This window comes from Drosophila tropicalis, unplaced genomic scaffold (assembly GCF_018151085.1).
Source record: "Drosophila tropicalis isolate 14030-0801.00 unplaced genomic scaffold, ASM1815108v1 contig_878, whole genome shotgun sequence".
NCBI classification, from domain to species: Eukaryota; Metazoa; Arthropoda; class Insecta; order Diptera; family Drosophilidae; genus Drosophila; species Drosophila tropicalis.
The window spans coordinates 11096990-11123679 of NW_027173374.1; the positions used below are offsets into that span (position 1 = coordinate 11096990).

Genomic DNA, 26690 nt, shown 5'->3' on the forward strand with positions numbered 1-26690 from the left:
TGTTGACTTCTAATTTGCATAGCGTGTGCCTACTTATTTGCCCCTTTTTTCAGTGATTTATGATCACATTTATGCTCACATGCATATTTGTGTCAAATGGCAACCAAATATTTTACTTTTCCCAGTTACCTTTGAGGTTTTTTTTAAATTTAGAAAATTTTATACAAATTTTTATCAGTAATTAATGCATAAAAATTACCTTTAAAACTCCTTAAACAAAAATGACCACTTACCAAAATGATAAACAGCACAAAAGTATTGCATTTAGCCATCTATGAAGGATAAAACTCATTTCCATTTTAAGGAATTAATTCAATTAATAATTGTTGGCGTACTTTTTGGAAAAAAGGTCGAAATATTTAATAATTAAATATATATATAGTACAGTCTCTTAAGTTTACACTTAGAAATTCTAGAGCAAAATCTTTTATGTATATTTGTAAAATATTATTTGATTTACTTTTGACTTAAGTTCTAGTTTTATCATTTCGCATTTAGTTTGCCAGTTTTACTCTTTGTATAACTTATAAGGCCACATTAATTGATATATACTTGCATATATATAGGCATATGGAAGGTTAGTTTGTTTCGTTTAGCTCAGCTAATTTGATAGTTTTGGATTTTGGAATTGTCAAAAAGGCATTAGTATTTACAAAATAAGTACTTTGATTGGAATGTGCATTACAATGGGAATGGTACGTGGGTGGGTGGTGTCAGCTTAACAGTTTGTTCGCAGAAATCGAATACTGAAACTTAACTAATGGAACATAACTAAGTATATAACGACTACATAATTGTTTTCATGTTGCATTTTTTTTTTTTTTTTTTTTGTTTTTTTTGCTGTTTTTCACTTTTTCTGTTATCTAGAACTAAGACAATAAATAGACAACGGCAAATATTAACTAAGTAAAGGATTAGGATTAAGAGTTGGAATGGTTACAGTTGTTGCTTGCTTTGAGCACCTTAATATAAATGTAAGACGTTAACTAGGTATGAGCTTAGTACAATACAAAAAAATATGGGCGGATTTTTAGAATATCTGTTGTAGTTGCTGTTGTTGTTGTTAAATTTGTTAAACTAAACTAAATAAGTCGTTCCTCTGGCGGCGGTTTAAGTACATTATCCATCTCCAGCCTAGGATTGCAATACTCCTGGGCGCTGGGGCTGTAGGTTCCTCGTGTGGCGCGCTTATTGCGAGCCATCACCAAAAATGTGCCCAGCAAAGCGCCAGCTATGAGCAAAAGAACCACCACAACAGGTATAACAATAATAGCTATGTCTGTGGTGGACGGACCATCCTCTTTGGAAGTAATCTGGAAATTGAAACGCAGTTATTTAACGCCGTCAAACTTAGCTAGTAACAAATGAGCTCACCATCGCTGTGCAATTCTTGCCAGTGAATCCTTCAGTGCAGTTGCAATAATAGTCCGGTTCCTCACCGCAAGCTTCTACGCATTGACCGCCATTGGCACAAATGCCTGTTGTATTACAGGGATCCGTAAAGTTGCAATAGGCTCCACAATGCGGTGTCTGGCAGATGCATTTAAATGTGCCAGGCCTATTGATGCAGAGCCCTATACCACCGCAATATTCCTCACTCAGACTACATTCATCTATATCATCCTGACAGTGTGTTCCTTCGAAACCGGTGGACAAACAATTGCAATCATAGCCGCCAATGCGATCAATGCACTTGCCACCGTTCTGACAGGGACTGGAGGCACATTCATCGATCTCCTGCTCGCAGAGTACTCCGGTATAGCCGAGACTACACTTGCACATTGGTGTCTACATGATAAAGAGAAATTAAATTAAGTTGTTAATGGCCTTTTCGGCAAACTACTTACATTGTTTGCATTTAAACAGAGGCCTCCATTATGGCAGGGGGTCTCCTCGCAGAAAGATAGGTCACACAGAGGCCCCACAAATCCTGTGGCACATGTGCAAGTAAAGTTATTGCCAGTCGTCTCATCTGCAGACAATGGAAAAAGGTTTAAGTATATAAATTTTAAAGTTAGTCACTTAAATTAACTCACTGTGTCCATTTTCGCATGTGGATTCATTGCGACATGGTTCATTCTCGCAGGTCATCTGTTTGAGGACACTGCACTGAGGTCCTGTGAATTCTTCCGTACATGTGCAAAGATATGCTGCAATCAGATCCGTACAGTTACCACCATGTTCACAAGGATTAGGAGAACATTCATCGATATTCTGCTCGCAGTGTCGTCCTTCAAAGCCTGACTGGCATTGACAATAGAAATCTGCCACTTGATTGAGACACGTGCCATTATTCTGACACTCTACTTCAAGACATTCATCGATATCAACAGAACAGTCATCTCCCTCATAGCCATCTTTGCAGGTGCAGAAATATTCCTTGAATGGAGCCGAGCATTTACCATCGTTTTTACAATCCGACTGGAAACATAGAATGCAGCCCTCTTCCGGTTTTGTAGAATTCAAACGAAACTGGGCCTGCAGCTGCACTGAAACATTCTCGGTATGGGGATAGAGTTCGGCATTGGTGAAATAAGGCAAAAGCAGATCACCCACACGTGCCTCACCCAAACAGCCCTTGAACTGAGATCCCTGCTGGGCACTTTGGGTTGAGCCACGCGCTTGACGCGACTCTGGCATGCCGCCCAAGTATACTTGAGTACTTGTTGAGAGAAGATCCTGGAACGCCGCCTGATCGATGTCAACAGAGAATGCGGGAGCCGGATCAACCAGGGACTCCCAACCCTTCCATCCACCCTCTAGTTTGCCACCGTGTGAGCGTAAATAAATGCGACTCCATTCGCCATCTGGATTCTCTTTCTCAAAACGCGCGGATTCGCCAATATGAAGCTGGGTAAGTTTCCAGGTAATGGTCACACGAGCACCGTTTACTCCAATCTCAAAGAAGCTATCATTATTGTCAATGAAAAGCAGAGTGCCGCCGGCACGAGTGCGATAGGCAATCTCTATGACAGGTTTCAGTGTAGATTTCGTCGGCACTCCCACATTATCCTCCGCTTGCTGCTCCTTGAAGTAGGAGAAGGCCAGTGGTGACCGTTCCAGGCCAGTAAATGTAATATTAGTCAAACATTCGTAGCCGTCGTCCAGATTCTGGCATGTACTGTTGCCAGGGCATCTGACCAGCTGACAGAACTCAATCTCCTGGCAATCCTTGCCCTTATAACCATTCGGGCAGGTGCAGCTATAATCGTTCCAGGTATTCCTACACTCGGCATTATGCTTGCATGGATTTTTGCGACACAAATCGTCCGATACCTCACCGGGCAATACAGAGGTACGATCAATGCTAACGACACCGAAAGGTGATGCATTCTCTTGCACTTCAGTCACATTCAAGGGATACATCTCGACTATCATATTGTGCGAGCCATTGCTGACCTTCACATCCTGAATGATACCCTTGAAATAGTCCTTAGTGTAATCAGCAGAAGATGTGGCAGCTGATCCCATATCCGATGCTGTGCTCTCTGCATCAACCAGCCCAGGTTCAGTGCTGGCTGGCAATAAAGATTCACGAGTCGGTGCTGGTCCACCCAAATAGAGAACTTGTGCATCCAGGATGCCCGTTGTTGACAAGGTTTTGCGGAAATATTCAGTGCCGTTGATTTTGACCTGGACGAGTGTGTGATTGCGTACCACCTCAATCAGATGATTGTAGCCAGAGTCAAGCTTCTGACCACCAACAGTGTAAGCCTCGGGAGTGCCATTGAATTGCATCTTTACCAGCAATTCACCGCCATTTAGTTGGGCAGCCACAAAGGAATCACCAATGTCTAAAAGGAATTATATTTGTCATTTAATCACGAGCACAAGTATTTATTTAGAAAAACTCACTCTTTGTTGGCATTTTGCGTGGATCACTGCCCAAGTAGAACACTTGACCTGTTGGCTCGCGCGTCCGTATAAACATCGAGATATCCAATATGGAACGTATGGCCCGTCTAGCCACATCTGTAGTCTCCACAATAACAGCAGAGTGAGTGGTATTCTCGTGGCCAAATGTGGCAGCCGTCATATCTGTAAAAAGGATAATCGATTAATACCTCAATGCTTTTACATTTTTTCTATCTTTATTGTACTCACTGTGCTGGCATGTATGCCCAAAGAATGGTCTCGGACAAACGCAGCGGAAGGTATGCCACAAGTCCGTACATTCGCCATTCGAGTGACAAGGATTCGGTTTGCATTGTTCTGTCCGAGGGCATCCACTTTGTACATAGGATAATTTGGTATCGGATTCGGTGTCATTATCGATATGTTCGTCAGGAAAGATGACCATGCCATTGACCACTACGTCTTGCATGCAGCCGACAAAACTTGATGGTTGGTGAGTCAAATGCCTTAGATATGACTTTAGATTTGGTATGGTGCCACCCAAATAGGTTAGAGGAAACGATGGTTGGCTATTATTGGCCGTCTCATAGGAACCAACTGGAAATATGGCCTGCTCATCGTTGGCCGATAGAACTAAATGTGAAGTATTGATGGCCACAAAGACCTTATGCCAACGACTGTCATTCAATTTCGATCCAATAAAAACTCCCTCCCATTTGTTTAATAACGATGAATGCAAATTCAGACGTCCATTGATCAGTTCAAGAATATAGCTAACTGGTTCATTTTGTCCTCCAGAAGTTCCAAAAGCCAAGACACCCGTGGGTAGAGTGGTACGGAATTGTAAATTGATATCGTAACCCTCTTCACGTTGAGTTTTAACCGTAATCAAACTGCTAACCACCATGGAAAGAGTTGTGGTCTTCTCACAGGTATCACCTTGGAAACCATGCTCGCATGTGCAATTAAACAGATGGACAGTTTCATTGACCAAATATGGACGGCAAAAACCACCATTTAAACAGGGCTGGAAAAACACAGAACACAGAATCAAGTTATTACTCAAAGTACATTTGATGGATGAATAATTACTTACATTCCTTTGGCAGCCAATCAAATTCACGGAGCAATTCTTGCCGCCATAGTTGTTATCGCAATCGCAATCATAATCGTTGATCTGATCAATGCAAGTGCCTTTCATGCATGGATGATATCGATCGCATTCATCGATATTAATCTCACAGTGTGTGCCCTCGAAACCAGGATCACATTCGCATGTATAGGTACCAATCTATTATAGAACATACAGATTAAATTAATCTATTTCGAAATTGATAACTGGTAAGACTTACCCCATCATTGCAAGTGCCATGTTTGCTGCAAGGATTACTTTCACATTCGTTGATATTAATCTCACAGTTTTTGCCTATAATGCCAGGAACGCAAACACATTCATAACTGAAATATATAGAAATTGCGATAAATAAATGTTAGGGGTTTCTGTAGTTGTTTCTCTGTACTTACCCGCTAGCATTTTCATAGCTGAAAGGCTGACTAAACACCTTGGGTAGATCCATAAACTTGCTCAGTTGATATAAAGTCATATTTGATCTCTCCAGACAATTGCTATTATACTGACATGGATTACTCTCACACTCATTGATATCCTGATCACAATTTTTGCCCGTATATCCCGGATGACATTCGCATAGATAGTCCTTGACTTGATCCACACATTTGGCACCATTTGTACATGGACTCGAGATGCATTCATCAATATTCAGTTCGCAATTTTTACCCTCATAGCCAGTGCCACTGCAATCGCAATGGAAGCCACCCAATTCATCAATGCATTTGCCACTATTGAGACATGGTGCCGATACACAATCATCGATATCAATATCACAGATGCGTCCCGTCATTCCAGGTATGCAGGAGCAGGTGAAATTATTGATCATATCAATGCAGGTAGAGCCATTCGAGCAAGGATTATTAATACATTCATCAATATCAATTTCACAATTATCCCCCTGATAGCCCGGCTGGCAGTCACATTCATAGGCATTGATCTGTGTGAAAGATAGAAAATTTGAGTTAAAACCAATTTCATACAAAAATGAAAGCTTTCCATCAATCGAGCTTTCTACTGCAACTTCTCTAAGCCAAGTTTATCAAAGAATCTAATGATACTCCAAACATTTACTGATAATGATCATAATGACCCACTCACTTGTCTCAATATCCGATGCTTTCCATATTTAAAGAAAAACAACTAATTACACTTTAGTAACCAACCAAATACCAAATTTCCAACACTAAACTCGCTCAATTTGTTCACTTACCTTATTATGGCATGTGGCCCCATTGAGACACGGATGACTAAGACACTCATCCACATCGGAATCACAATGAATACCCGTGAATCCTGGCGTGCAATAACATTTGTAGGAACCCTTCTCGTTCTTGCAAATGCCATTTCCACAAATTGTCGGTTGCAGGACACATTCGTCGACATCATTGGCACAATTGCGTCCTGTCCAGCCACGCGAGCATTTGCATTCGTAGTCACCATTGGGTAAATCCAAACATTCACCACCATTTTGGCAGGGTTGGGTTGCACACTGATTGCACACCTTGTCATCGGGACATTTGCATTGATTATGCTCACAGATCATCGGCTCTTGGCAATTCGCTGGCGAACAATTATCGGCCTTCTCACAACGATCACCAGAATATCCCACAGAGCAATAGCAATGAGTGCCATTCATGGAGCAAGTGCCACCATTCAGACATTTGCCATTGGTGGCATTACAATTGATGGGTGTCAGTGCCTGTAAAGCGGCAGCCCCTTCACCCGTGCTCAGTTGACAGTTGTAACCTGTTAATAATAGGAAATTACATTAGATTTCACAATTAGATTAAGCCATGTCTTCCTCAATATTAACTGCATGCAATTCAAATACTTCAAACTACTATTATTTTGGGGTTTCATTGGAATTCATACAAGTTAATTTCTGCTATAAAAAGTTTTAGATATATATACAGTTTAGATCTAAAGGGTTGCTTTAAAATACTTAAAAAATACTACTATATATACTTGGATAAAGCATTACAAACTGGAGAATTATGGGGAAGATTAACAAAATAAATAGCTTGGGACTCATTTCTTCTTACTTCTTATTGGATAAAGAATACACCAAAGAAATGATTTTACCATTGTAGCCCTAGTCTCTTCTACCCTTAAGCTAAAAATTTGTGTTTATGTAAATTTTAGGGCAACCCTTTACATCTCTTTGCTGTGTGTGTGTGTGTTTGTGTTTTCTTTTGTGTGTCCAAACCTGTGTATCCACTAGCACATATACAAGTATAATTGCTACCAAATCCTTTACAGGTGCCACCATTCAAGCAATTTTCTGGGGGACATGCAGTGGGAGTAGTAGACACACTCAATGAGGCCGAGCGTTGGGTGGGTGTTTGTTGTTGCTGTTGTTGTTTATTTAGTTGTTTATTATTTTTGATTGTTGTTGTTGTTGTTAGTTGAGGTATTTTTGTTGTAGCTGTTGCTGTTGTTGTTGTTGTTAAAAGAGTTGTACTAGCTGGTGATGTGATTGCTGTTGTTGTTGGTAGTAATAGTTCTGGTAACGGTGTTGTTGCAGTTGGAACACAATGACCAATAGGGCCTACATTAAGTCCATTAGCCGATAGCATAAAATAGCATATTTATAGGGAAAATTAGTTGGTTTGTCAAAATCTAAAGGGATCATACATAGTATATAGTATATAGAGCATAGGGAAACTAAAGGATTAAAAGGATTGGCGACTAGAAACTGTGGAGTAAAACTCCACATACTCAATTTTAGTTCACAACGCTTGCGTTTGAGCCACTCGGGTGATATATAGCGTTTCTTCTTTTCACTGGGACACAATGTGCTGCTGCTGCTGCTGGTGGTTGCCAGCCGCAAATCCTCATTCGACATTGCCGACAGCTCCGTAGAGGTAGCTTTTTTTTTATTCAAAAATATTATTACATGTTAAATACCGTTACCATTCCATGCCACAAAACAAATTAAATCCTTTTCCTCCATACTACCAAATTTTTAATGATTTATGGACTCACCCGAAGTTCCTGGCTTACACACACATTTGCCGGCAATACATTCGGAATCGATGGGACATTGCTGTGCACATAGTGATCCCGGTGGTCCAAGTTGACACAATTCCCCACTATATTCGGGCGGACAAATGCACTGGAAACCAATGGTCTTGTCCAAGCAGGTTCCACCATTGAGACACTGCTGCGTTTGGCAACTGATCGGCTTGTCACAGATCTCGCCACCCCAACCATCTAGGCACTGGCATGTATACCAGCCATAGGTATCGAAACAGCGTCCACCATTCAAACAGGGATTCTTTTCACACTCATCGACATTGGTCTGGCAAAAGGCACCACTATAGCCAGTGCCAGTGCAATCACAAGTGAATCCATTGATGCGATCAATACAAACGCCATTATTCTGACAGGGCTGTGAGGCACACTCGTCCGTGTCAATCTCACACATTTTTCCCGCATAGCCCTTGGGACATTCACATGAAATCGACGGACTACCGCTGAGTACCACACAGGCGGCATTATTCTTGCAGGGATTCTTTTGACATAGTGGATGGATGTTCACCTCCGTTTCGCAATGTTGGCCACTGTGATTGGCATCACAGAAGCATTGATAGTCACCGCGAGAGTTCTCCATACAGCTGCCACCATTGGTGCAAGGATTTTTACCCGCCGCACATGGAGACCCATTATCCTTTTGGCAATTCTTGCCCGAATACCGGGCAGTACAACGACACTCATAGCCATCGGCATTCGAGGTGCATGTACCATGACCCATGCATGGATCATTAAGACAAAAATTATCCTGGACTCGTGTAAAGACATCATGTTCACTGCAGGGACCTTGATTCAAAGGACATACACCGAAAACAGCATTCTGTACGGTCATGGAGCCATTGGCGAATTGTAAACCAGGACCATCCAACAGACATCCAGAGAACGAATTGCCCAAAATTAAAATGGCTGCTTCATTGCCAATATCTTGATTAGTCAAAAACTGACTATTGTATGTAGAATTTGCTGTAAAAGAAAGGATAAAAAGTCATTCACTTTGTGGTCATTTGTTACAATTTTCCCTTCCCCTTTGTTAATCTTTCTCTTTGTGATTTTCAATTACAAAAATTTCACGATTTTCATTGTGTGTCCAGATACTTACCAAATATTGTGGCTGCACGATCCACATGCAAATAGAGATTACCGTACTCGTATTTGAATTGCAGCGTATGCCAACGATTGTCCAAGAGTTGATAGGGCAATTTAACATCCAGACGATTGTTTGGCCCAATCACAGCCGGTCCGGCCAATGATATTTGCAGGAAATCATTGAGCACTGAGATTACAATTGAGTTTTTATTATATTGCTGAGCAAGTATTTCACCGCCGCGGCACGAGCGGAAACTAATTGCCGAATGATCCCAAATGGGCATGGGAGTGAGCAGGCGTAGATAAGCGGAGCCATTAAAGTATGCCTCCTTGGTCTGAACTTCCACTGAGGCAACATCTGTTCGAAACAAAAAGAAATTTTCGTAAATGTATACATTGGACAAGGTTAGAGTAACTAGTTTAGCTAATCGGATTTCAGAGTGAGGTAGATTGGGAGGTAAATGCAACCATAGTCTTCCTCATTTCACTCCCTCTCTTTGCTCATAGTTCTATTGGGCACAACAAAATGGCCAATTAGTTTACTTTGGCTTACATTTAGTCTTCTCATGTCTTCTCTTCTCTTATATTTATACATTTCGAGGCTAAGAAAGTGTTTTGACTCTAGCATTGACCAAATTAGACAAGTGGCCGAGCACATGCCACTTAAATGGTAATCACTTAACCAGGCCCCAACAACTTTCATTTGCGCAGAATCAATTGGCCCAAAACCGAGAGAAGCCCCCCAGTCTCCTAAGACTGGCTTCAAGTGCTATTTTTTTCCTCATACAAAAATTAACGAACCATACAACAAGTAGCAAATAGAAAACAAAATACATCAAACAACAAAACGCAACTTATATGAAAGAAAGTAACCGCAAAGTATTAGAGGAAATGAATTCTATATCTAAGGCCAAGTTAGCAATCGTAACTTGGCATTATGCATCAAAGAAGAGATGGAAATTTTAAATTGCCAATTGTCAACAAATTATTCTTACAATTTTCATTCTCACGTAACTAATAACTGCAATTTCTATAATATATTATAGAGATTTCAGCAACAAGATTTCTAACAAATTGCCGGGAATGTAATAATTTTTAAATTAACTGCAAGTTAAGCATTATATTTGTAATGGGAATTCGTAGTTACAACTTTGGCTAATTTTCCTTTGAATAATAAACACAATAACTAAAGTCAGAACACGTTTAACAAATTAACTGATTATAGACTTCCTTTTAAACTTGGCGAAAATGACATTTACATTCCTTAGAAATAAATTTCTAGAGAAGTATTTGAAATAAGGAACTTTTAGTTTAAGTGGCAGAAGAAATCGACTTGAAAATTTGCTAATTAATAGCAACATAATATGAAGGGAGCGACTTTGTACTTATAAAACTATATCATTTTGTTGTGAGTAGGTTATGATCTCGACTCAGCCTTGTCTATAAAACGCTGAATGAAAATGGTAATCGAAATCAAAAAGGAATGAAAAAAAGAAACATTGCCAATAAAGATTTAAAACCATAATTAAGTTTGGAATGTATTTAAGTCTGCTTCTTTTGTTAATGATGTCTTGTTTAACATTTGCTATAACCAAGATAATCTATCCTGAATCTATCCTATTTTCATTTAAGCTGGACTTTAATTGCTATGCCAAAGTTTCTTGACGGTCCAAAAAATCAAAAAATGTATTGTCCAAGTGCTTTTAACAATAATGAGGCATTGTAGTAAAGAAAATGTTTTGTCGAGGTGCTTTTAGCACCTTTGGTGAACCTAAAAGTAGCTGCCCTTTTTGCCCTGACCCCTTACCATTTAGAAGAGCTTCAGTTTGGCTTAGAAAGCGCTGAGCGTCGAGAGACTAGAGAGAGAAGACAGAAGACAGCAGGCAGCAGATAGAAGACCTCGGTTTGCTACACTACGACACACACGATATTATATGAGGCCATCGATTTTGTCATTTCATTTCGTTTCGTTCGAACATTAAAGGCGATTTGGGTTTGTCAATTGGTCAGTACGTTTTGTGTTGTTATTTTGTTTTTCACTCTCCGTCTACATACGTATGTATGTATGTAGTTACGTACAGACATATGTATGCCAATGGCCGAGTAAGTAAATACTTGGGCTAAGTAAATGAGCAATGTAAAGCTGTGAGTAAAGTAGCTCATAATTATATTATACTCACGTACGAAACTGTGCAGAAAAACTATTCATACTATTTATTCATATACAACGGGTTAGGCATGCGCATTTTATATATAAGAAATAATAGCATTGACTTGATTTTGAGCTCTTTGTATATACATATGTACATAGACAAAACGGAATGACGGAAATTTCATAATCATATATCTGTCTATACACTTATGCGAAATTCTATTTTAACCGTTTTGTTCGACTTAGTTATGAATGACTCGACAAGCTACTCTGACTACTCCCCTTCCTCCCTCTTCTTAGCCCAAGTTGACTTGTTGATGATGACTTTGACTCCGCTTGGAACTGGAAACTGGGCTCCACGGAGTGAGGTGGAACCGCATAGTAAAGTCACAAAACTTTTTAGCGGTGCTATAAAAGAAACAGTTGTTAATGGCTTTTTGTTCTATTGTTGGCTTGTGGAGTTCATTTGACGGAGAGCGTTAAGTTTTCATAGAGCTTAATGGTATTTAGTTATTGTGAGAATAAATCTCTACTATTCCACTCCAAAAGTCAGTTGGGCGTGCCAAATGAAATGATATTTTGAAGAAGGTGAGTTAAGAACTTAAGCCCATTCAGATTCAAATATACATTATCCAATTCATAAACACAAAACGAAGACAAAAGCACAGTAAAGGCCAAAAATAGCTTTGATAGATAACAACGAAAAGAAAATCGCATGAAGTAAGAGATAAAATACCTTTTAATAATTAAATAAACTTCCTCGAAATGTATGTCACAGAATGAACTCAATTTGAAATTAAAGAGTAAAACACAAGTGGAATAAAAACAAATTTCATTGCAATTTATGGCAATTTGACAAACACAACGATTAAAGATAAAGATCATTTAGGTTAAGCAAACGAGCAAATCAACAATTAAGACTCAATAATTGCTAATCAAGATAAGTTTTTATTGATAACACTAAAAAAGATTATTGATAAAGATCTTTTGGCTCAATAATCCCTAACAGATTAAGTTGTACTTCTCTTAAAGAAATTTATAAAAACTCATTGTCAGAATCCAAGTTGACTTGATTTTTTGTTAAATGTTTTAAATTCAAAAGATTGAATTTCTATAACTTCCTCTTTAGTTTATTTACTTAATAAACCGCCCTCGCATGTAAAATGATCTATTAAAACGGATATATCCAATCTATTTGAGTAAACAAACATATTTGGTTGAAATTTAATTAGTTAATTTTTGCGTTTTTATTTTTACATAATTTATAGCTATTGCTTTGATCAGTTTCCGTTTGGAAAATTTAAACAATTTCATGTTGGAGTGAAACTAAACAATTTATTTATAGATACATTTTGTTTTTTTGTTAATTTGTTTGTTATTGTGCATTTTTTGTGGTTAATCGTATTATCGCCCGAAAACTATAATTAAAAAATTTAAACGCAACATGTTTTCACTTTCCCATCGCACACAACAACAACAACAACAACCTTAACTAACGAAAATTTAACAATTAAAATGCAATTAAAAAGTTTCGAATTTCGAATTTAAAAAACGAACATTTTGTTGGTTGATAATAATTTATGCAATTTTTTTTTTACTTTTTTTTGTTGTTTATTTGAATGAAGAGAGACAAGTAAAATAAGTGTAGGCGTAACAACAACAAAATAAAAAGTATTTAGAGCAAAAATTAAAAGTGTTGTGTGTGAGACTGTGTCTGTGTGTGGGTGGTTGAAATATTTTTGGTGAGGCAAAAAAAAAAAAAAACAATTGAAGTATGACCAAATGCAGTGAAGAGTCCGTCCATAGACCCATCAGGCAACCAACCATAGTACCAGTTAGCAACTTGCAATTTGTTGTTGTTGTTTTTGTTGTGGCCACTTAAATGGGAACACCAGCAGGAAGAGTGGGTGGTTGGCCAAGTTAGAAATTGAGTTGATTGGGTGGTTGGTGGTGGGTGGTGGGCGGTGAGGCAGGTTTTAAATTAAACTGCCTAGAAAGTTTACTAGATAGAGAAGAGAACAGGAAAAACGCAAGAGCAGCAAAAATCGCGGCAACATGCAACATTCAGTTACACTATGGGCCAACATGGATTAAGACATGCAACACACACACACAGGAGTGTATTTGTATAAGTGTGTGTGTTTCGTACTTTTTATACCCATCTACTCTGTACACCCAAAACGGGTATATTATGGTCCAGTTATATATATCTTCATAGACCATATAACCAAATCAAAAGCATCTTCTCCTCAGCCTCTAAACTAAACCACTTGAATAAAAATTTTTTTTAAGAATTTTTCATCAAAACTTTTTAACTTGGAAAACTATTAAAGTGACATACTATATACATATGTATCTATTACCACTAAATTGTATTACAGTTTGTTGACTAGTAAAAAATGTTTATATTAAAAATGTCAATTTCGTGGTAAGACGATAAGTTTAAACGACATTTTGTTCTTTACGACTTGTTGTTAGAGGGACTTTTGATTTATTGGCAACATTTTTGTTGTATAGATATTTATTTATATTAGGTTTGTGTAAATTAAAAAATTCCAAGCCACCTTTAAAGTATACATACGTTTAAATTAAGTTAACTTTAGTACACAGCTTTTGTTTTGTAGTTTTACATAAGGGGTGATTGCTTTTTAAGGATCTATCATATCTACAAATATTCATTTGATTCGTTTGCTCGTTTTTTATCTCATTTTGACATTCTCTCTCTCTCTGTGATTACAGGGTATATAAAAACACGAAGCATTTCCTTTTTTGGTTCAGGTATTTGATTGTTGTTGTCGTTTCGTTGAATTTTTTTGCATTAGTCATACAAGCAGAATGCAAAAGTTGAGCTAATTTACATACACTCACACACACACACACACTCACACACATATGTATATACAAAACGTACTTATGTTGCATTGGATTTTGCAAGTGTTGCGATAACTTAAGTGAGTGTTGTGTTTTATTTTTTATTTTTGCATTGTTTGTTGGTTTTGGTAAGTGGGTCTACTTCTCTCTCTCTCTCTCTCTCTCTTTATATACATGTACCTGTATAGTTTGCCCTGCTCTGACAGCAATAGTATTTAGCGAACCTTTCATTTGCATAAATCACTTTTTCTATAGCCAATTATACAAAAATTTCAAAAAAGTAATGCTGAGAAAATTGCAAAGAAAAATGTAAGTATTTGAATAATAAGACCTATAGGAAAATTTTCTCTTTTCATGTCACCTTTAAGTTGGTATAAAAATCGACTTAAAGGGCTTAAGACAGACGAAATTTATGCAACATAATCTGATGTAGTTATAAAGCGAAAAAATTGTCATTTATTCATAGAAAAGTTTTACAAAAGTCTAACTAAAGTTTATTAGCTACTACTACAACTAATTTTGCTCAGTATCAGAAACGGAAAAAGGTCTTTATACAGAAACTATATTGACTGATTGTTTAAACTCTTTTTAGGCGTAAATGAGTCATAGGTCTGACAAAAGAATTTCTGGAAAAGTACATATACTTTTTTAACAAAAAAAGGTATAATTTGCCTGCAAAACTAAAACAAAATTTTATTTAAATGTACGAAAATTTCCTTTGTCTAGCAAACCATTTGATTACACATTGAAAATATATTGAAAAGTTCTTAAAAACCTTAAAAATCATTCGTTTTTGGGATAATCTGTATACAATATGATTCATTTTCACTATTGCTTAGACTTATTTGTCATTAAAGAAAAGAAGTATTGAAACTTATTTAAACGTCTTCCCAATTAGCATTTGCTGTATATATTTTTAGATTTAACACTTTAAATCAACCTAAATTAAGATGTTTAGATTTTGTGGGAATCTTTAAGCCTAATTTGTTAGAGTTTGTTGTGTATGACTTGTGAGAGATGATAATTAGAGTCCTCAATTGGTGTACTCATTTTTCTTCACTAACTTATCAACACCTTTTGCTTAAAGTTCTCAGACTAAATATATTTATTCTCAACTCACATTTCCCATCATATTTTCATGTTAGAGTGCACTTTGCAAGAAAGGAAACTTATCTTCTGGCTTAAAATGAATGTGTTCCCACACTAATTTACATTTTGGTCGCTTTCAAGAAGAATAATATGTTGTATAAATATTTAAATATATGTACATATATACATACAATATTATACAACAAAGGCTTCGCACTTTGCCTCTCTTGAAAATATGTGCACCCACTTCCCGACCAAGCTCCACCCAGTTTTTTGGCTAACTATGATAGATACATTTTTTATTTTTGTGGAGGGGCCAAAAAGAAACAGTTTAGAATTGGGCACACACACATACAATAGAAAAATGTGTATAAAGAGTCATTGGGCGCCGTTTACTGCGCAGGCGCAGCGCGGTGCCTGGGAACCAGTTTTTTTTTTGTTTAGTTTTTGGCCCCAAATCTGGCTCTGATGTTGGCTTTGGCCCTTATGCTGGCTCTGGACTCTGACTCCGACTCCGACTCGTTTACAAAGTAGCACAAAGCAATGAACTGTTGAATATCAGGGGGGAAAAACAATGTACTGGGTACCTGAGAGAACCTTTTCCGGTACATTCTGGCATTCCCTTAAATTTCCAAAAACCGTCTGAACAAACACAGACGCTCAAAGAGGATTCGATTCAGTTTGCTTTTCGTGGGCGTTGTTCTCCATTTTACAGTGGAATTTTAAAAGTTAATAAATTTGTTGTTCTAGGTTTATGTTTTTCCTCAATTTTTAAAGTTCTCACCCATTTGTGGATAAAATTACGGATTTCCTCATGCCTAGAATACCTAGAAATACCAGTTTTCCATGCTTGTTGGCTCCACTGTTCGCACAGTATGATTCAATGTTAATTTTTTGTGTGGTTTCATTTCGTTTGCTCACTGCGTATGCAAATACAGCGAGAGGCAAAGAGATAAAACGCAACTACGTGATGGCTCCGATAAAAGACAGTTTCATTTTGTTTTTTTCAAATACCGCCCACAAGTTCTCAACAAAAAACAATTATTAAAAGCGAAAGCAGCTGGTCTCATATGTATATTTGCGGTCTTTTTTCTGCGGTCCGTCACCGTCTTTGTAAATGTCGGCGCACAGTGGGCGCAATTTCTCATCATAACATTACTTTTACTGGCCAAATTTAACCGCCTGAAATTTGATTAATGCCACCATTCAGCCCATTGTGCCACGGCGGCGCTGTTGTCTCTTCTCAAGGCTTTTGCCAATCGATGCAGTTGTATTGCAGTTGCGATTTGAAAACTGACAACGTTGCATTGGGCCCCGGCGGCGTATGTAAAATCGACCTTAAAAATAGTATGCAGGGTTAAAATCTGTTTCTCTTTTGTGTGTGTGTGACTATATATAGAGGGCTAACTAACGACTTGCACTAATGGCCAGAGTCATGCAATGCGTAGCTTTTTATGTTGACGACCATCATCATCATGCGTCACAGCCGATTGCACTTTAACACTTGACCACGGCGCACAGGCTAGAATACGGGTGTGTCCGTCCGTTCCTCCATCTCCCTCACTTTGGCTCGCTAGCGACCCCGAGGTCACGTGTTTCCCTCCATTCCCGTCATTAACAACACAACAACAACAACGCACAGGTAGTTTTATGGTTCAGGTAATTTTCTCTACCTGAAATTCCGCTGCCGCGATTTATTTATGTTTTTTTTCTTTTGAAAACCCGAAAAATTTGATGGAAAATGTTTTCTAGAGAAAATGATGATCTCTGTGCCTGTGCGCTTGCATTTTTATGATGAGCCAAGGAAAACCAAGTAAATGATTGTCTTAGCCTTGTCATCTCATCTCCTGTAGAGGGCTTTTCCCAAGTGCAAGTTATCATATTACCAACATTGCGGTATTACCGCGTTGCCAACGGCGACGCATTCGCTTTCTATATGTACATACATATATGCCTACCTCTTGGCGTGTGTGTGTGTGTGTATGTGGACACATACTTCACTTTCCGGCTAGATAAGATTATAACAAAACATTATTGTAAATAAATAAACGAAACGAAATCTTAAGGTCGTCTGTTGCACAATCCAATGGCCGAAATAACAATTACTGAAGAGAAAAAAAGAGACCAAGCGCAATTTACATAGTGATACAGCAAAAAATGAAGTCTAAGATAGCTGCAGATCAATTACACGATGGAATAAACTTGTCAGTTTTTCATATCATAAGCAAAATGGGTCGACGGGGAAAACTTTTGTTTCGAAAGTTCATTTGAAATGAACATATGTACATACTACATACATACATACATACACAGAAACATCTTATTCAATTTTTGTCGAACCTAATGGATAAAGCCCTTCAATGTAACAATTATAAAGACATGTCATTTAGAAAGTTTTTAGGACTATTTTTACAAGAGTTTTATTTAAAAATTAATGCATTTGACATAAGGCATGAGTCCCCACTAAAAATTTTTTGAATAAGTGAATAAAAATCATGAAAAAGATGAACAAAAATATCCAATAACTTTACCCTCGTTAAGTATTTCTTATCCTTGAAAAAGAGCAGAACTTGAAAAACTTGGTGTTAAGATTAAATTTCAAATATATGTATATAAGTTGGGTCTTCTATATGAGAACCAGTAATCCTTAAAGCGTATTAAGCAATCTATTAAAACTTTGTGTCAAATTCTGAAATCTTTTTTTTTACGGCATTAGATTTGTTATTGTTTGGAATACTCTCTCTCTCTCTCTTAAAAATCATTTCCATTTGATCCATTTTGATTGGCACTGAATGAGTCCTGACATCATCTAACAACAATAAGATTTATAGCCGGGCATTCTCTCTTCAATCAAGCGATAAGATTTATGGCCTAATCGGCATTAGATTGACATGAAAATTAAAGGTTCATGATTCATTCGATTCATTTGGAACCTTGGAAGGAGAAACAGGTTTTGTTGTTGTTGTTGTTTTTCTTTTTTGGGGAGGGTTGTTACCAGATGATCTTAAATAAATAACTAGTGTTTTCTGATTTTGTGTTATATTAACCAGATTTTTTTTTTTAAATTAACTCTCAATCTCTCTCACTCTTTGTTATACGCTTTTTGTTTATTGTGGATTTACTCACCTGTTGCTAAATAAATTAATATTAAGAGAAATATCCATTGGGGCGCTGAAATGGCGCGCTTGAGCAAATGTTGTTGCTGCCGCAGTTGTTGTTGTTGTTGTTTTGTCGTTTTAGTCGTCATTTGAGCTGCGCTTTTCGTGCGCGCTCGACTCAATGTGGTTTTTGTTGTTATTGTTCTTCGCTTTTGTTGTTGTTGTGTGCCGTGCGCAATAGTTGTTGCTGACGCATACATAGCAGCAGCAACAGTAGGAACAGCGGTCACAGCCATGAGAGATCGCCAGCTACAAATGGAATTCTTCTTTTGTCGTTGTTGCCGTCGTTTTGAAGGGTTTCGTTTTGGCTTTTTCTTTCTTTCTTCTTGGTTCAGAGGACGTGTGTGTGTGTGTGTGTAATTGTAGTTGTTTTTCCCCCTCTCTCTCACTCTTTCTCTTGCGCTCACACACACACCAACACATGCAAATAGAGACACACACAAACACAAATACAATTTATGAACTTGGCTTTTAGAACTGGTTTGGAGGGGGGTCTTTAGATATGTATATATTTTTTGTAACTTCTTTTGCTTTGATTTCCTCACTTTCGCACGCGACACTTTCTAGTGAACTGAATTTGAATATCGAGCACACTCGACTCCAAATGCAGATACAGATTTAAATCACACTACCAATTTTCACCCATTTTTCACACTCCACAGGTAAGAATTTGCTCACACTCACACAGACACACACCTGTGCGCACATCTACAAGTTGGCTGCGTCGGCTTTATGCCCTTTCGAACTGCAAGCAGCGGCAGTTGGGCCTTAACACCTTATGCACAATAATAATTAGCATGGGCGCGCTTAGAATGTTTACGTTTGTACTCCCACGCAATGATTTGATTAACAACGTTGTATGCAAACAAACGAAAAAAGTATTCAACAAAAACGGTCAAAATCTACGAAAGATTTTCCGCGCGCACCTTCTGCCGACCGATTTCAAAACAACTACCCACAACACTGAAAAATATCTAGAGATGGTAGATCGTAGATTGCGCCATTAGCCATCGATAACATCCACAATCGATAACATTTGTAATCGATATATCGGCACTCGATTATATTTGTAACCGATAACGCGAATCGTCTATAATTTTCACAACCGATAATACTGGCGATCGATTTTTCGATAACATTTACTTTCGATTACCGATTTTTTACGTATTATCGGTTGCTGTTTTTAAATAATTTACTTAGACTTTACATAAAAGAGATTCTTAAGATTTTTTAATATGTTTCGAGTTAGTATTATTTTTGTATTTGAATAGAAAGTTTTGATGTTAGGATTTGTGGATTTGTATCATCAAAATTACAATATTTTAAATTCGTTATTGTAGTTTAGAGAAAATACCATTTAGTTTATTTTTTTTCCAGAATATAAAGATATGTGACAAAAAAAAAAACAAAAACAACCTCAAAATCTGTTGAAAAATTTCGACCCCTCCAAAATTTAACGCCTACAACAATGCACATTTTTATAAAAAGGATGCTAAATACCCAAACAGAAACCAAATTAATGACCCAGCAGCAAAGCAGAGTAAAAATTGCAGAAAGACATGCAGAACATAAAAGCTGAAAAGAAAATCAATAAAGATAGAAACAAAATTACATTGCTATTTGATTAAAAAACATACCGTTTTAAAAGTTTTCTACCAACATCATAAGAATCTTCTGTTGGCGTTTCCTTCCCCAAGTAGAGTCGCATACCGCGAAGGGCATGATTAAAATATTCATTCCAGTCTAGTTTCTGAATATCAAAGTTATAAATCTTTTGATCTTCTGGTGACATGTCTCGCCACAATTGATTGAGATTGTTCATTTCAAAATCCCAGGTCTTAAGGGCAAACGGTCCCAAGGCTTTGATGTTCTTGTGAATCTTTTCATAGGCTTTTACCAATCGCGGTTTTTTGCCCATCACACGAAGGCCCAAATCAACCAAATGCCCGGGTAATGTATGATAGAAAAAGGCAGCCAATGGAAAAAGCCATATAGTTGATATACAATGCAGGAAGGGATACCATAACATCTTTGTTACAGGATATTTGGCTCCATGAATCATTGCTAGATCCCGAAAGTCACCGTAAGTTAAGACATTGTCTGGACTGCTGGCATAGTTGTAGATAGTCGGAGGTTTCTGACATTGCTCTTCAATTGTGGGTCGTGACTCTTTCACCACTTTCCAGGCGGAAGACAAGGCTACATTGGCGCAAAAATCGACAGGTACAGTAGGGCAATGGGCTTTTGTGTCGAGCAGTGCCAGACGTAAAACTCCATATGCAACACCATAGGTAATAGCAATAGGTCCATATAAATTGTCAATCCATCCAGAAACTGGCTCCTTGGCGGTGGCGATAACTGTAATAAGGAGAATTATTTATGTATAGCTATACGTATAGACAAAACAAGTTTTGGGGGACTTACTGACACCAGGGCGAAAAATACAGATTGGTAGATTGCCTGCCTCCCTTAGCACAACATCCTCAGCCAATGCCTTGGAATATGTGTAAGTATTGGGAAACTTTGCCGATAAAGCAGGTGCAAGTTTGTCTAAAAGTTCCTCGCTTATCTGCTCACTTAGCTGAAGTACCTTCTCTGAGTTGCAATTCAATTCTTCTGGGTGGAACTCCTCATCAATGGTGCAAGTCATACAATTCGAGAACGCCGTCGAGATGTGAACAAAGGCCACAAGTTGACGCATCTCTTTGGCCAGCTGCAGCATGAGATGAGTGCCGCGTGTGTTGATGGCCAATGCCACATGAAGTGGCTCATTGAAACGTACCGTGGCAGCTCCATGCAGCACAATTTGCACTTCAGCTTTCAGAAGCTGAAGGTTAGCATCACTTATGCCAAGACCCATTTCCTGGCAATCTCCGGCAATGGGCGTCAAAATATCCAAGGCGTCGGGTCTAGAGCTCAAAAGCGTTTCGAAAATCTTATGAATCAAAAAGAAGTATACGTCTAAAGCATATTTTTATCACATACACATATGTATATTGTTACAACCTACCGAATCCTTTCGCCAGGACTCAAAGCGTTCCTCCATGCTCTTACCACGCTTTGTCCTGATCATCATATATATACGAGAGACAGTCGTTGTACGTAATAGTTTCTCAATGATAACTAAAACGAGGGGAACATTTAGTTTGCATTTTGAACTTTTGGACTAATAATCGAACATTCAAATCGAACCTTTGCCCAAAAATCCAGAACCACCTGTTATGAAAACAGTCTTGTTTCTATAAAACTTTTGAATCTCACTGTCCATTATGTACGTGTGTTTGTTTTTCACAAACTAGAAATTATTTTGTCCTTTTATGTTGAACTGCGGCCAAGACTTTGTTACAATAAAAAGTATTTTCGGTGTAAATTCTGTATTTATATAGAAAATCGCACATAGACAATGTTAAAAGGGTCAGTGTGTGAAGTAGACTCAAATACATACTACATATACACACATAATAATGAAATATACCCTATATTCGTAATGGTAAAGGGGTATATAATTGCTTCGAAACTCTGTAATAGTAACACAAAACTCTCTCTCTAATATAACACATAACAAAATATATATCAATTTATTGATACCACCACAAATCTTTAAGAATGCGTTTTCTGATTGCCACATAATCTTTATATGGGCAGTTCTCAAATCCTCAAGTGTAAGACCTATTAATCTGGCCATGAGTTTACCTGATTTTGTATAGTTTGAATTTGCATTTTAATTGAACGGCATAAGTCGACTTAAATATACCTTTTGGGTACTAAAGATACCTTGGCACAAAAATGCCTTAAGGTACATAAGACCTCGGATGCGCCGTGTCGATTTATTTCCTAGTTTTTATATAAATAACAAAAGAATATTTTTATTTTTAGCGATTATTCCTCGATTTTATAACACAGAGTAAAATATTTGGCTGCCAGAGCAGTTCAAACAACGCGCCAAAAAATCAGTCTGGCAACGTTGTAATCCATAAAAAATAGCGTTTGCTAACACTAAATCTATCGTTAGCCGATTTTTTACTTTTCAACACTGAAATCGATAGCTAGTTGTTTACACCGTCAAATGTAAATCGGTATTTTGTTTTGTTGTGAAATTACACATGTGCCCACGCTTAGAGAAATTTATTTAATCTTATTAGTAGAGTTAACGAATACTGATTAATTTGCAGCGCAGGATGGCTCTGCGTGGAACGAAAGCCACCACGCCTACGACTACACACGCAGTTGTAGAGGTGGTGGAGAATTATATACAAAATCAAAATCTTTTGGGTGAAATTGCTGAGCTCGATGACATGCTATGTGATCTCGTGGACATGCACAAGGATAATGTTTTGGCCTTAAAACGGGTTCTGCAATGCATCTATAACTTACTTCAGAGCAATAGCCGGTGGAATGTGAAATTTGGGCAAAAACTGTTCCACAAACTCATCTCAGTGATAATTGCTGATAGCAGAGAAGACTCGGCGCCGCAGCGGCAACTTGTGGCCAATGTTTTGGTTTGTGTTCACTTGCACACCAAAAAGTTCCGACACATGGATAATAAATTTCTGCTCTATCAACTCTGGTCTCTTAATCTGAGCAGTGAAGAGCAACCTCATGCCATACAAATTCTTGTTTATCTCATCGACGACTTTGTGGATGAACTCGGTGTGGAATGCTATGGGCAACTGGCCACTATCATTCAGAACCTGTTGCAATCGTCTGAGATCGAACAGCGAAAGTCAGCGTATTTCCTTATGGCCAAGTTACTGGCAATCATTCAGAGAGAGAGGAGAGAAGGTCTACCTGAACATTTATTGAAGATTTTGCAATGTAGCGAAATACAATGGTCGGCCTATGTGACCTTAATGGAAAATCTCGAGGAGCAGCAATCACATTTGGTTTTACCTTCACTAACATCTCTATTGCCTCGTTTGCACACTCCTGGAGGACAACCGCAAGAAAATTGGGTTTCTTGGCTACGTATTCTCTATGCAAGACTCTTGCAGGATAACAATATATTGGTGTTGCGATGGACCCTTAATTATTTTCTCAGCCGTTTCGATTTGGGGCAGCTGATTGGCCTAAATTTACTAGATGATTTTCTAAAGGCTACCAATAGGACGCAACTCTTTAATTTTGAAGGAGATGATTCGCTGCTTAAATTTAAAATGGATGCATTTCTCACAGATAATAATTTGGGTTCGCTGCTCGAACACATAGCAAAAGTGTCCTGGCACTGTGTTCCACTGCACTACTGGTTGTGCCAAATAAACCCAGATAAAGTTCCCAAGGTTCCAAAAAGTGTTCTTATCGAATTAAGTTCACGGGTTCGAACACTACAAAACCCAAGTATACGAACGATGGCTATACAGCGTGTGCACAAGTTGTTTAAGGTGAGTTTTTTAAGCGATAAGTTGAAACTGTTCTACTAATTTACTTCTATAGAACACCATAGACGAATTTTCGCTGACCGATTACATGATGTTCATTGATGCACTTTACAATAGCTACGATGATTTTTATGAATATGATTGTTTGAACGATAAAATTAAAGAGTGTGACAATATAGCAAATGCGATTGATCGATTTAACCAACGAACGTATGAGATTGTTTGTTGTATTCCCAGCCCATTGAATGATTTTTTCATCGGGGAGTTTCTTAAGAAATTGAACAATTTACCTAATTCTCAGCATGGATGGTGGCGATTGTTTCCTATTTTCCGTTTAAGTGAGAATTCTCAAGTTAGGGGAATTCTACCTTAATAAGTATAAATTGGATGTATCCTCGCTAGCTGAGTTTAATGACCTAAAGGAATTACAATCCTATATCCTTGACAAGCTGCATTGTGAATCAAAAGAAGAGAAATCTTTTGTACTGGAATCCTGTGTAGATTACTTTGTTGAACGTGTCAATGAATGGGAAATGCTTGTAAATGCCAATCCCATGGATCTTTTGGATAAAGGAACAGAGAGAACAGTAAAACATTTGGTGAAACTTTTGTGTGGTTATGATAGACCATTACAGGATAATAATGTGCTGCCTGGTCTTATAGCCAAAATAAACACCAAAACAAGTTCCGATGAGTAAGTAGTTGAAATACAAATGAAAATATGTTTGTTTTTTATGTTTTAAATATATATTTTTTTTATAGAATTGTAGATCTCATATTACCATATGCCTACAAATTTATGGACCCTGAAGAATATTATGGTCTCGTTTCTAATCTAATCGTAAATCATAAAGAAATTCTATTATTCGACTGTTTTACCGTTGCACTATTTATTAAGCTTTTATTACATGGTGAAACTAGCACGGGTGATGCACGGTAAGTGTTAAATATTAAAACCATTATTAATTTTAAACTAATACATGTTGTTTTCCCGACATTTAGAATCGAAGCCGCATATATCAGTGCAATAAATGAAGAAATCTTTCCCGATGTGGTTTTGCGTCAAATGTGTATTCCACATATCAAAACTAGTCTATGTAATGAAGACTTATATTCCCTCTGCCACCAATTACTAAACATAAACAACGAAATGTCACAGAAGAAACCGCGGTATTTTGAAAATTCTAAGGAGCATAGGATAAAAATAAGAATTGCCAGTTCCCTTTTACAAATAAGTGCGCGGCGGAAATGCTTCTGGTCTGAGGATTTGTGGGTTGCCTTATTGGAACCAAGCAATCAACTTAACATCTGCTATATGTACGAGGCTCTTGTGGCGAACACATTGCCCAGCGATGATCTACTTTTTGAGAAGTTGAAAAGTTTATCTACCTTGAAGCCAACTCAACAAGTTTCGCTTATTTCTGTAGTTTATATATATTGCAATCTGCATTCGAATATTCTCCAAAATCGCTTGGAAGATATCATTGATATGCTCTTGCCGCATACGATGGGAGCCCATTTTCAAACCCGGTTACTAGCTCAATTGGTTTTATACAGGTTGGCTTCGCAAAGGTAAATACGATTTCTGTTAATATCGGCATATTAAGTGATTAAGACATATATATATATTTTTTATTTATAGAAATGATTTGCCTATAGCTAAAGCTGTGATTGGATCCATTAAAGTAACTCTTGGCGATAAATTGGATAATCTTCAAGAGAGAGAACCACGTCTATTTCTGCCTCAAATATTGTACAATGTGAATGCAATTTTATACATTACCAATACTCCGTTTGACGAATATTACCATCATCACCATTATGACAATAATTTGAAGATGTTACGTGCTGCCTTTAAAGCGAAACGAAAACAATCTGACACCGAGTTATCATCTTCAGTAACAACGACGAATGGGAACGTTCAGAGGAAGATGAATCCATGCTGTGACATATACCCCAAAGACGATTTGGCTACAGCCGATGTGCCAACCACCGATCATGAGCTTATAGTTGTGGCCAGTCTTATTGATAAGTTACCCAATCTTGGTGGATTGGCACGTACTTGTGAGGTATTTGGTGTGAACACATTAGTAATAGCCACAAAGTCGGATGTAGATAAAAGCGATTTCGCAAACATAAGGTATTTTAGTCCTTGATTTGATTTTGTGGACAAATGATTTCTATGTTCTTACTCTACAGCATGACTGCAGAGAAAACATTAAACATTGAGGAGGTCAAAACTGTGGCTCTTGGCGAGTATTTGATTGGTAAGCAAACTGAAGGCTATAAAATTGTTGGAGCTGAACAGACTGCACATAGCACAAGTTTTTCGGACTTTAGGTTTCCGAAGAAGTGTCTTTTATTGCTCGGGTAAGTTTAAAAAACTTTTGTAAATGTGATGCACTTAAGAATTAATAGATTTCTTATTTTAGTCATGAGAAGCATGGCATACCTGTTGATCTCATTGGATTCTTAGATTATGCTGTTGAAATTCCACAATTCGGTATGGTGCGTTCACTTAATGTCCACGTTACAGGATCGCTCTTTATTTGGGAATTTTGCAAGCAACATATGGTCAAGAAATGAGATAATATAAAACAATTGAAAGCATTAAATGCAAACAAAAGCTTTTTCAGTGGTAGACTAATATTAACATAATTTAAGTGAAAATATTAATATGTATGACAAAAGTGAATGTTTGAAACGTATAGAATGTACACGTTCGTTTTTTATTTTAATGCTTAAAATAGAGTTCTGATTTTCTTAATTTTGAATATATCCCGCTTTGGTTGATAAACGATAACGATAAATCGCAATGAGCGGGCTAAAATACGTGGAAAAATATAAATACAGGGAATAAAACAAATAGTGGGAGAAGAACATTGTTTCTGTAAAAAAGAGCATATTGATTTTGATACGAAGTTTGCAACCACTCGGAG

General features: G+C 37.5%; 3 protein-coding genes across 8 annotated transcripts; 1 reads left to right on the forward strand and 2 right to left on the reverse strand.

Moving 5' to 3' along the window:
- Positions 1-332: 332 nt before the first annotated feature.
- crb (crumbs) lies at positions 333-19322 on the reverse strand. Of its 6 annotated transcripts, none has more exons than XM_068299454.1 (15): positions 18345-19322; positions 9120-9464; positions 7973-8983; positions 7194-7535; positions 6198-6733; positions 6086-6103; positions 5380-5924; positions 5208-5313; positions 4952-5146; positions 4105-4882; positions 3856-4038; positions 2037-3794; positions 1848-1972; positions 1375-1788; positions 333-1313 (listed from the first exon to the last, which is right to left on the reverse strand). In XM_068299454.1, the coding sequence occupies exons 1-15, from the start codon at positions 18610-18612 to the stop codon at positions 1083-1085; spliced, it is 6855 nt and encodes a 2284-aa protein (XP_068155555.1). In that variant the 5' UTR covers positions 18613-19322; the 3' UTR covers positions 333-1082. The 6 variants fall into 6 exon arrangements, with proteins under 6 accessions (XP_068155555.1, XP_068155554.1, XP_068155557.1 ...); XM_068299453.1 differs by having other exon boundaries at positions 6086-6127; XM_068299456.1 differs by lacking the exon at positions 7194-7535 and adding an exon at positions 7706-7855 and having other exon boundaries at positions 6086-6127.
- Positions 19323-19707: 385 nt separating this feature from the next.
- Positions 19708-21728, reverse strand: LOC137584183 (fatty acyl-CoA reductase wat-like). The gene is made up of 5 exons (XM_068299445.1): positions 21569-21728; positions 21387-21499; positions 20801-21311; positions 20014-20734; positions 19708-19951 (listed from the first exon to the last, which is right to left on the reverse strand). The coding sequence occupies exons 1-5, from the start codon at positions 21642-21644 to the stop codon at positions 19855-19857; spliced, it is 1518 nt and encodes a 505-aa protein (XP_068155546.1). The 5' UTR covers positions 21645-21728; the 3' UTR covers positions 19708-19854.
- A 715-nt stretch (positions 21729-22443) lies between these two features.
- On the forward strand, positions 22444-26489 carry LOC137584182 (uncharacterized). Its single transcript, XM_068299444.1, is given in 8 exon segments — positions 22444-23754; positions 23807-24108; positions 24110-24445; positions 24514-24687; positions 24754-25323; positions 25394-25891; positions 25951-26121; positions 26184-26489. Coding segments are annotated over 8 exon segments (3405 nt in total). The 5' UTR covers positions 22444-22554; the 3' UTR covers positions 26338-26489.
- The last annotated feature ends 201 nt before the right edge of the window (positions 26490-26690 follow it).

Bases quoted from the DNA above. Each gene is read 5' to 3' on its own strand.
- crb (XM_068299453.1), bottom strand. From the start codon at position 18,612: ATGGCTGTGACCGCTGTTCCTACTGTTGCTGCTGCTATGTATGCGTCA. The intron at 6,734-7,193 runs GTTTGGACACAC...TATTATTAACAG, and splicing joins ATGTGCTAGTGGATACACAG to GTTACAACTGTCAACTGAGC. The intron at 1,973-2,036 runs GTGAGTTAATTT...CATTGTCTGCAG, and splicing joins CACATGCGAAAATGGACACA to ATGAGACGACTGGCAATAAC.
- LOC137584183 (XM_068299445.1), bottom strand. From the start codon at position 21,644: ATGGACAGTGAGATTCAAAAGTTTTATAGAAACAAGACTGTTTTCATA. The intron at 21,500-21,568 runs GTTCGATTTGAA...CCCTCGTTTTAG, and splicing joins TTCTGGATTTTTGGGCAAAG to TTATCATTGAGAAACTATTA. The intron at 19,952-20,013 runs GTATGTTTTTTA...TTTTCTTTTCAG, and splicing joins GGTAGAAAACTTTTAAAACG to CTTTTATGTTCTGCATGTCT.